An 11,591-nucleotide genomic window follows, 5' to 3' on the forward strand; every position below is an offset into this window, starting at 1 on the left:
CGGCTTGTAAGTCTTTCTCTGGCGATCGCCGCCGTGGCCGTTATCGTACTCCTTAGGGAATCCAAAGTGTAGGGACTGCAGGTATTGTCGCAGAATATAGGCCTTCCGTAGACTCAGGGTCTCCCTCGATGTTCGGTACCATAAAACAACAACAACAAAAAAACCATAAGGATTAGAACGGTCGTCCTTAACAAAAAGTACGAGGGGCCGGGAGTGAAGGGAACCGAGTGCTCAAGTGTCCACACAAGTACGGCGATTTGTGCTCAGGTGCTCGTGATGAGGGTTGGGGTATTCAGACTATACAGACACTATTTACAGCTATACACTGGTTTCAGGCAGGCTTTTCATACGGCAGGATGGCTCCGTCTTCCCACCCAACCAGCTACTCTGCCCCGTACCTGTACCAGCCACGCTCCTCCCGTGGGAACGTGGCAGGGCGGCTCATGGTTCCGCTGGCCTCCTGGCTTGTCGTCGACGTTGGTGGTACTCCGCCTCTCGTACGTCTCGTCTGCTTCTCCCTCCTGGATCTCCGGTCTCGCTCTTCTCCTCCACTCTCGATCGCCTTCTTCCTCCGGGTAAACGCCATCCGTCTTCTTCCGGGATCCTCCTTCCTTTGACTGGTCCTGCGATGTGAGGTCATCCGGGGAGGAGTTTCGTCTTGCTGGAATCCGAAATTAAAGGAGCCTTGTTCCTGTTCGTCTTCATGAATCCATAGTGGCCGAGTATCCGTGAACCATTCCTCGTGTTGGTAAGGAGTAGGGTGCTGCTGAGAGGGGACAGAAGTCGGTGAGAGTGGGACCGCTGACCACCATTCTCGTATCTCTTCTTGTGCCTCAGGAGAATGACCCACCCTGTCACACAGACGTAATGGGTCGTGGGGAACTGTCCATCCCAGGGTCTGTGTAAGTTCCAGTTCCACACCCGCCCAGAATGGTGCAAGGACAGGGCATTGCCAGACCATGTGGTAAAAGTCAGCTGGAGCGTGATTGCATTGTGTACAGGTCGGGAAGGCCGCATTCAAGCTCTATATAGATGCGCACGGGTTAGATATGCCATGTGTAAATAATAGAGTTGGATTAGACGCAGTTTGGAGGAAGTCGTCAAGGTCTTGGGGGCCATGAGGGCGTCTCTCCAGTCCGCATCCTCTAAGGGGCCTAGCCAACCCTCCCAGCGGGCACGCAATGAATCTAGGGTTGCGGGCCATTGTTCACTAGGGAGCGGTAAATCCATGACCACCCCCTCTACCTAGATTCCCCATCATCACCTGGGCTTCGAGGGAACTAGATTCAGGGAGGGAGGTAGGAGATAGAATGTGAACGTTGAGGGCATGTCTAAGCTATAGGTATTTGTAAAATTGGGAGGACTGGAGGGAATAGCGCTGTTGCAAATCTGCGAAGGTTCTGATGTGGTCCCTAACCCAGACGTCCCCAGGAAGCGAGATCCCAATGTGGTCCCACTGATGGAAGTCCATGAGGGTCGAGGTCTCCCGTAGCCAGGTACCATGCCACAGGGGTGTATGTTGGGTAAGTTTCCCATCCCATTTCGTGTGGGGCAGGGCAGTGTGCCAAGCCAGTAGGACTGTCCTAGTGATGGGAGGGAGGACCTGAGGTATGGGGGCCCAATACAAGTAGGCTTGGAGCTGTGGAAAGTCCAAGGATCGGAGCTCAACCAGGTATGTTGGATCAGGAACCACAATGAGTCTCATGGCCAGATAGTAAAGGTGAAGATTGGTTACACCCATGCCCTCGTCATAAGGAGGTATGCAGCATTGAGCTAGGGACATTTGTGATCTCCTGCCTCTCCATAAAAACCGGGTGAGGAAACCATCAATCTCTCGGAATCAACTCCCTGGGAGGTGAAAGGTTATAATTTGTAAAATATATAAAAAACAGGGGAGAACCATCATTTTAAAAAGGGCACTTCTGCCAAGGGGATTAAGAGGGAGGAATTGCCATTGCATGAGGTCCGCCTTGACCTTGGTAACCAGGGGCGTTATGTTGAGGGCCCATTCAAGTTCTGTAAGCAGGGTGACCCAGACTCCCAGGTATCTGAAGGACTGCCTATGCAGAGCAATGGTTGTTTGCCAATCACAGCAGGCACCGGTGGGGAGGAATCAGAGTGAATTGTGCCGGATTGAGCCGAAGGCCAGAGACCCATTCAAAGGTGGAAAGGGCATCCAAGCACCGTGGCCCAGAGTTCTTGGGGTCCGCTAAGAATAGGAGGACGTCGTCAGTGTAAAGGGCGACCTTGTCGACCTATTATGGGTCCCAAGCCCAACCCCAGATGCGGGGATCTTGGCATATGAGAGAGGCCAGGGGCTCAATCGCTAGCGCAAATAAAAGCGGTGAGAGCAGACAACCTTGGCGGGTGCCCCTCTGGATGGGGAATGCCTCAGAGAGCACACCATTAATTAGTACCCTTGCTTTAGGACTGGAGTATAAAACTCTGATGAGGCGCCGAAATGGAAGGCCGAATCCCATCCCTTCCAGCACGTCTTCCAAATAGCTCCTGTCAACAGTATCAAAGGCTTTTTCAAAATCAATGAAAAGCAGGGCCAAGTACGTAGTGAGTTGATGACGGTGTGCGACGGTGAGGTGGAGACGGCGTATGCAATGCCGGGTACCCCGGGCAGCCATGAAGCCACTTTGGGGTGGGTGGACCAAGTCGTGCAAGAGGGGATGGAGGTGTTGGGCTAGGGCAGTGGCAAAGATTTTCACCTCTGTGTTGATGAGGGAAATGGGACGATAATCCAAACAGGCGTTGGAAGGCGGTTGTGTCTTTGGAAGAACCACAATAGTGGCCACGTCGGTCTCTGGAGGAAAGGACCCTTTGTCCACCACATGTTGGAACAAATCCACTAAGTGCAGAACGAACAAGTCGCGGTAGGTCGCGTACTATTCGGAGGGTAACCATCCAGCCCTGGCGTCTTACCGGAATGCAAGAGTGAAATGGCCTGTGTATCTCCTCCGGGGCAAGGGAAGGTCCAGAGTCTCAGAGACTGTCTGGGGAAGACAGGGCAGTTGGGTCATTGTCTCAGACAACAATGCAGCCAGGGAGACTTCAGGAGGTCGGACCACATAAAGATTAGTGTAGTAGCCCGCAAAGGTTTGGGCGCTAGCCTGAGAGGTGAAATGGTGAGCGCCGACCGCTTCGCAGACCTCAGCCATTAGGCGGTTGGCTTTGAGGTACAAGATTAGATTATGGAGTAGTTTGCCATTTTTGTCATCCCAGCCATATACGCGCACCACTGAGGAGCGCCATGGCATTTTTGGGGATTCCAGAGAGATCTGACAGATCTCCTCATGGAGCATTGCGAGCTGCAAGCCTCTAGCCACACCTCGTATAGTAGCCTTTGCCGGCCTCCCACAATGTGCCTTGCGAGGGGACCGATCCCGTATTGATCAGCAGGTACTGCCGCAGCTCCTGTCCGAGGGTTTCGACGGATTCCACATCTTGCAGAAACCAAGCGTACATCCGCCAAGTCAGACAGACTCCACCGGGGAAGTTCCCAAGATGGAGGGAGACAGGGGAGTGGGTGAGATATCTCGGGGCAGGATAGTAACCCTGCACACCAACTGACAGTCGATGGCCGGCAACAGGAGCAGGTCAATACGGAAGTGAGTACGGTGGGCCGCCGAAGTGTGAGTATATTGGTCTCGGCTGGGTTTCACACCCTCCAAGCGTCGCAGAGACCTACGGTGGAGGACCAATCAGAAAGGCGCTTACCAGAGGCAAGGAGGGACGCAGAGGGAGCACCTGTCGCATCGCAAGGAGGTTGCAGAACAGCGTTGAAGTCGCCCCTGATGACCGTCAGACCCTGAGGGTAAGTGAGCGTGAGACATCGGAGGGCAGAGGGCATTGTGGCAGGGGAAAATATACACACAATAGATTAAGAAGATGACCCTCGATCCTGCCGGTCAAGGCCACATAGCGGCCCTGTGCGTCAGTCTCGACCTGTATCAAAGTAAAGGGAAAACCCCTGTGAATCAATATGGCGACTCCCCGGGAGCCCCATCTGAAACCAGCATGCCAGACCCTGTCAAACCCATCACGCGTGAGGAAGGTGCAATGAGTTCCCAGAAGGTGTGTTTTTTGTAGAAAGAGGATGCCGGGCGCCTGGTGTTGGGCACTGCGAAGAACTGCGGTTCGCTTTATAGGGTCTAATAGGCCATAGACATTCCACGACAGAATGTGGAAGGGTCTATTAAGGGTGGACATCATCGAGTGGGTGGTGTGTACGGGGAACAGTGCGGATAGACCCGGGTCCCAGGGGCAGTGAAGGACGAAAAACAGTGGCTCAAAGGCGGCCAAATACAATGAACAATCGGGAGACAACGGTTTTTCCAACCCCTCTGCCCCCTAACACCTCCAACCATACACTTCTGAAATTGAAGCATCTGTCGCCCTGAAAAGCAAACCAACGAAACAAAATACAAATAAGTCTGAGTGCTAAGCTAAAACGGTTAGCGGAGGATGAGTGTGGCAGAGATGGACCCCTCCTTATAGACGAATGTGGTAATGTTAACAGCTGGAAGAATAACTAAATAGCAGAGTTACGGACTCTAAGCCGGTGGGCCTCAGAGGTCAGACCCCGTCATCCTCCCCAGACCCCCGGAGTGCAGGGCTCCTCGATAAGTCAGATATGGCAGGGCACAGTGTCTCAGAGGGGTCTGGGACCCAGCTTAGATTGATCAAGGAACCAGTCAGACTGAGAGTCCTGTGATTATTGTTTGCTGCGTTCCTTGCAAGCTACATCATTTTTTAAATCATTTGTTTAAACGGGGTATAAGGCAGTCCAGTAGGAATCCTAGATTACTTCCCCTATGGGTCACCTTGGGGTTCTTCTGGTCTTCCTGTCAGAAGCACGAAGACTTCCACTGGAAACCAAAGATGAAGAAGAGTAAGCAAGAACATCTACAGCCTCACAGATGTAATTTGTTCCAACATAAGTTTGAAGTCGATTGTACACTGCCCACTAAAACAGGCTGGAGAGGTAATTGAAGTTTAATTCTGAAGGGAAGCTAATGATGCATGATGGGCATAATACAGTTTTATTCAACATGGTTAGGATATATGATTGCTGAGCTTGAACTCACTGGTTGTGTTCAGACAAAAATACTCCACAAAACAGATATCTTAAAGGCAGTCTGTCATAGAATTTGTGAAAAGTTAAATGATATTGCAGCCACTAAACCTGGAGTTCATTAATGGGCTAAATTTGGACATTAAAGACAATGATGGACTTGGACAAATACATTGGGTGTATGCATCATGAAGCTGTTAGTTGCTTACACTAGCGTCAGAGTCAGAGAGCGAGTTGAGACTGTGAGAATTGTATGATGATATTAGTTGGGTAACTTTTTTCCATTGGTGGGACATGGTTTTAGCTGTAAACAAATTTCTTGTACTTTTATATTTTTTATACTGGGTAAAGCAGTAAATTACTAGCATTTTAAAGGAGAATGTGACACATAAGGGCAAATAGATTTAAAGAGGACGAGATGTTCTCAACCTTAAAAGTCGAAAGACTGTGTTGGTCTTGCAAATATTGTAACCTCGGATCTGCTTCATACACACAGTTGGTCTCCAACAAAAATGTGACCTGTCGCCTTTAAGGTAGGGCGGACACCGGAGTAAACACATTAAGAGCCTGAGCAAGCTTACTATGATGGAAACAGGCTCCCAGGGGGCGTGTTGTCCATTTTCATTGTTTGTGCCCTGCGTAACTATTAAAAGGTGCGCCTGGTGCAAACAATGAAAATGCTCCCTGTTATGGTGAATGCGCTGCCCCCAGGGCAGCAGCAAACTGGCGCTTCCCTGGGGATAGCGCATTCATGTGGAAAACGCACCGCTTCGTGTTTTCACAGTGCAGGTGGCACCCTGCTGCACTTTTACAGGGAGATTGAGATACCCTTGCAAATGGGTGCAGTCAGTGACTGCACCCGCCTGCAAGGGGATGTCTGAGGGGTCCATAGGCCCCCCTTTCCCCCTCTAGAGGACTGCTTTCAAGGAACTCACTCACAGAGCGCCACCTAGAAGGTTGCGGAATGTGAGTGAGCCCCCTGAGAGCTTCTTTGCCTCTGCACCCACGCCTGTAATATGGCGACGGCGCAGAGGCGAAGGAATTCCATCATTTGAATAAGGTACACCCCTTATGCAAATGAGGGAACGACCCCCTGAAGGGTCTTTGCTTCTGTGTCCGTGCCTGTAATATGGTGTGGGTCCAGAGGCAAAGGAAGTCCCTCATTTGCATAGGACAAGCCCCTATGCAAATGGGGGAACGCCCCTTTAAGATAGCACTGCCGCTTGATGTGAGCCAGCTAATATCGGTATTACTGAAGGGGACGCACAAGCGTCTGCTCCCAATTCTGTAATACCAAAGTTCCCCGGGAGTGCAAAAACTGGGCACAAATGTCAGTTGCGCCCCTGAGACACTTACTGTAATAAGGCCCCTGGGTGTTACACATGTATGTCAGAAGGTGTCAAGTCAACCCCCTTATCTAGCTTACTGTATTAATGTCACTGGTTAAATAATTCATCTACATTTGCCCAGAATTAAGGATGTGCCAGAGCACGAATCAGGAATGCGCATCTGATATATAATTTGTCCCATGGTCTACCTAATTTTGCTGTAGCATCATACACTTACATTATGTCTCATCGGTCCATTTGCTTCTTTTATGCTCATGGCGAAACATAGCTAAATATACATTGGTTAGAGATGGGGGCCGCCGGACCGATAAAGCCTGTCCCTCTTCCTACTTGTTGTAACGAGGTAGACAGTACTCCACTATACACTCTTATGCATCATCCATGCATGCATCAATTCTTCACGTGCTGCATGCTCCCTCTGTACAGCAGCCTCATATTGCTTACGTGGGTCCTAATTTAAAGTTTGGTGGATATAGAAAATCCTCTAATTTCACCTACTGAATTCCTTCTTTAGAGAAGGAAAATCAGTTGGTAAATCATTCTCCGGACTTAGCATTTAAATTTGATTCCAAAATTATAAGGGTTTTCATTCACCACCACACTCTAAATCAGGCTCTCAGGGCTACATTTATGCTGTTGCAGGGCAGTCACCGAACAGATCCATTTCCAGAAGATACTCTCTTCTCTGCTTGAGCCCCGGCTTGCCTGAAAAATTCTGATTTCGGAGATTTTTTGTGGAAAATGTAAAAATCAATGACCCTGATATGCTGGGAGATTTCTGTCAGCGAATGGGAGTCCTAGGTCCCTTTTTCTGGTTCAGGGCCTCTATGCTGTGAATACTGGTCTTTAACTGGAAAAGACATGGTGGGCATGGTGTTGGGATTCCCCACCATACAAAGAGTGGGACTTCCAACATCATGTCTGTCACCGAATGTCAGTGGCTGTCGCACATTTAGGCTTCTCCCAAACACAGAGCCAGTGTTGGTAGAGCTCCCCTTACCAACCTTTAAAAGAGAAAGGGGATGCAGGAGGCATGTCTGCTGGTGCCCAGCAACATGGGTGTCACATTGTCAGGGAGACTGGCTATTGATGAGGAGGTTGACAGTCTAGCCGTTTACCTCTCCCTGGAAGTGTAGATGCAGGCTGCGGTATCTTAGACCCGGCTCTAATTCCCTGCTCAAAATCGTACAAAACCAACTGTGTAGGAAGCGGCATATAATTTGTGTCTACCACTCATGAAGTGCAGTACATAAACAGACTGCCTCTTCAAACTGACTCCGTTTTGCAGATGTTGGAGACAATATACAATTTGAAAGGCATACCACGTTCTATAATTGTTTTCCTTCTTTGAGCATTCCTTGGCTTTGTAGAGTCCTGCTGGACACGTTCTAGTGTTCAGCATATGCCTGATAATGATCCACTCCTTGGAGAGCTGTCTCCACACCCATCCAACACAGACGTCACCAGTCAGGTGACCCTGCCAATAAAAGGGCCTAAGTGCACGAGGCCAGTTCTAGTACCATACACCTCCTGTCATGGTCATCCTTTTGTCAAGTATGTGGGCCTAGAGCCCACCACTTTATTGGCATCTCGAGTGGAAAAGTGCACATTTTGAATTCACACCACAACTTAAAATAACTGTTATTTACCTTTTCTCTAGACACCACGTTCCATCTCAATAGCTGACAGCTCCGGGTCCCTAACTTGTCTGTGTTTTTATCCAGTGTTCTGTTTAGTGTTTACATCTAGAAATGTTAGGCACACCTTACTGATGTTCTTTTCTCCCAAAGGTGGTGAAGCGCCTTCCTAAAACTCGATCTGGGAAAATCATGAGAAGAGTCCTGCGGAAAATCATCACAGACCAGCACGACGACCTGGGAGATGTCAGCACACTGGACGATCCCTCTGTCGTCACTGAGATCTTGGAGACCTATGCCAAATACAAGACTGAGCAGCCATCTTCTTAAGGCGAAGGCCTCCTGCAATGCTGGTGGTGGGATGTGTAGATACAATAAAGGGTTTTTTATCAAGACAAAAAATAGTGCCTTGCTGCATAGCCTCTCCTTGAGACATTTTGGCTAGAGATAGACAAATGCGTGTTAATGGGGCCTTGGCTTATAAAGCTTTGTGAACAGACAAGCTGTGGTACCGAGTGGGCAATGTCAACATGTAGAGATATTTCCTCTGTACGCCTCCTTGGTGGTGTTTGCAAATGTTGCGGCACATGCTTTGGAGTTTCTATTTGTTACCTGTTAGGTGCTCACTCGCAAGTGAAAGGCCACAGAGGAACATTTTCAATGACATTTCCACTTGTATTTACCACTAATGGCGGCCAATCCAGGTACTTAACAACTCCTCCAATTACACCTTACTGTTTTTCCTCTATGGCTGGACTAACGTCAGTGGCGCACAGTACAGAACCGAGAGTTCCAGTTCATTCAGCATGAAATAACAATTGTACACAGTGTGAATCACTTTCCTGCTAACATGAATGCGTCAGCAGAATGACAGTAGACAGACCCTGTCAGGTCATTTTACCTCCTCCTGAACTGAAGCGCGAACAACTCCTTGAACAATCTTGGCACTTTCTGAATGTATCTGTCGAAGGCCTGGACTAAAGTACTGTTGTAACGTGCGGACAGAGCTGCAGGTGATCCCGTCTGAGTCAGAATTTCGAAGCGAGTGTCGAACGGTCAACGGAGAGTTGATCGTCAGTCAATCCTGTTCTTTAATCATAATAAAAATTCTAATAAGTGTGCGATAGTGCACTTCTGTCCTTTTAAACACTGCAAATAACAAATGAATATATCACCCATTGTATTGGTACATTATTTATTGACCTTGGAAGAAGGAAATGAAAGGCTGAGTTTGTTCTGCTGATATTTGAACTCATGAACAGCAGAACACTGCATTTCAGGGAGTGTTTAACTCACTGATCCATCCTGCCAGCCTAAGCACAACGTGTCTTGGGACACAGTCACTTATCTAGAAACGGGCAAGTAAACTATAAGTCCCAGCATGCCAAATCTTATTGGCTAAAAAAGTAGGACGGGATGAAGACCACCTCAAAGCTGCTATGGAGGGTGCCGACATGTCATTGCCTTAAAATACACTGAAAATACTTTTTAACCTTCATGGCCAACAGATGACTCCCATGCCTTTCTGAGGTCAATGGATAAATCATAACGTTCTCCTAAGTGCCCCTGTCACTTGCGCACACATTTTGCCTATTGGTTCTTGAGTATGCTACAGATACATTCTCATGCCCCACGCAGTGCACTTTTAAAAGCACTTTTGTAAAGACCTTAATATTTAATACACTGTGCTGGGGCTAATCAACATTAGTGAGAGCGTGGATGCTCATGCTGAATAATGAATGTACAAAATGTTTTAAACACTTGAATAAACCTGGTGATTTGATTCCTGAATATTTTATTTAATGCAGTTTTATATAGCGCGAACATTACCCGAAGGTGTCAGAGCGCTTTACATAAGAACCAGTTGTGATACATAAGGACTTAGGATTACATGCATTACATAAAAGGTACAAACAGAAAAAATTGCAAATGTACAAGTTATGAAGTCACACAAGGAAGAGATATTCAAGGAAGGGATACACATGGATATACTCTAAGAGACACATAGGAATGGTAGATAGTACACAGGTCTACTGCATATACTAGTGATTAGAGTTCTCTCTATATACATATATATACAAATAGTAGATTTTCTCAGGTCAAGACCCAAAAAACCAGGAGAGCAGAATTCCATTAAGTGGAGTCAGAGGGGGGATGCAGTCACAACACCAAAGGGAGGGTGGGAGGAATACAAGGGTATGGAGAAAAGGCAAATCAGAAAAAGGAAGAAACATTTAAGGATCGTCAAGGGGGAAACGAGGGAAAAGGGGAAAGGACGAGGGAATGGACAAGATGGCGGGTCAGGGTCCAGAGAAAAGTGGCAGAGAGAACAGCAGCAAAATGGCGGGCAGGGCAAGAGAAAAAATTTAAAGAAGTCCATGAGAGTGACCCAGTGAGTATGAATTAGAGTGCCAGGAGAACTCCAGTGGGTGGGTGGGGAGGGGACTGCGGGGGGGGGGGTACACTGAAGCTGGATTTCTCGGCAAGAGAAAAGACAGCGTCTCTCTCAGTGCGTCTGCTGGAGGGTCGGCTTCCTTCGACACTTGCAGTAGCAGGGCGCGTCGGGCAAGTAGATAGTCGAACTGCTCCAAACCACCGTGTGTTTGCTATGGCAAGTGTGGGCATATTTATACCTTGAAGGTGCAGAGTTTGGCATAAAGGTGGGCATAATTACGTCATTAAAGAGTCTCAGTTCTTTGAAAACTCCATGAATTCTTGTGTAACTCCACTATGAATGGTTCATTGGTCCCTCTTTTCTTGATTAACCTCTCATTTCAGCTCTGTACACATATTGTAACCTTGCAGTTGGTAAATCTTATTTCTGATTATTGGGGTAGTTGTATCATAGGCCCATAGAGGGGTCCCTGGGGCGGGGTCAAGAGGTGGTGGAACTCAGTTCTTAATTTGTACACTAATAAGGGCTGGAGACCATTTTTTTTCTCAGCAGCTGCTGACGAATGATGGGGTTGCAGACTTCCAAGGCTGTTTGGGCTGATTTCACCTCTTGCCTTTTTCATTCACCAGTATGATCTCCTTGGCCCAATAGCTCGCTCTTGTAGGTTCCTTTTTATCCCTTCTTTCTCCATTTGTCAATGTTTTCACTGTTTTCCATCTCCCTCTTCCTTTAAATTTTGCTTCCTATATCTCTCTCTTGATCTGGTCGTAGTCTGATGATTAAAAATAAATCCTGGTTCCCAAAAAGGAGTGCAGGTTGGCCCCACCTGCAATCACCGGCTTAAATTAAACAAAGATGGGAAGTTGAATACTCTAGTGATTTTTTTAGCACTCTAATCGTAATATTTAATTTTTTGTGGTCAATAATGCAAAGGATTTGGTCGCTGGTAAATCTGACTTTACTGAACCTTCAAAATTCTTGTCTGAACTTGTCAAGTGAATGTGAAAACACGTTCAAAGTAAGGGATACCGAATATCATTTTTGGCGTTTTAATAGAAGCAATATAAAGGTGGGTATAATATAAAGAACGCATAAATTAAGACATATTCCAAACGACCTGTACAAGC

General features: G+C 47.7%; 1 protein-coding gene across 1 annotated transcript in view; it reads left to right on the top strand.

Moving 5' to 3' along the window:
• The window catches only part of ACSS1 (acyl-CoA synthetase short chain family member 1), a 1,180,850-nt gene extending 1,171,610 nt beyond the window's left edge, over positions 1–9,240 (top strand). Inside the window, exon 14 of the mRNA XM_086927145.1 lies at positions 8,223–9,240. Within this exon, the coding sequence (XP_086783271.1) occupies positions 8,223–8,399 (177 nt within the window). The 3' untranslated portion in view covers positions 8,400–9,240. The remainder of the gene's footprint in view (positions 1–8,222) is intronic.
• Positions 9,241–11,591: the final 2,351 nt, after the last annotated feature.

This window comes from Lissotriton vulgaris, chromosome 6 (genome assembly GCF_964263255.1).
Source record: "Lissotriton vulgaris chromosome 6, aLisVul1.2, whole genome shotgun sequence".
Taxonomy (NCBI): Eukaryota; Metazoa; Chordata; class Amphibia; order Caudata; family Salamandridae; genus Lissotriton; species Lissotriton vulgaris.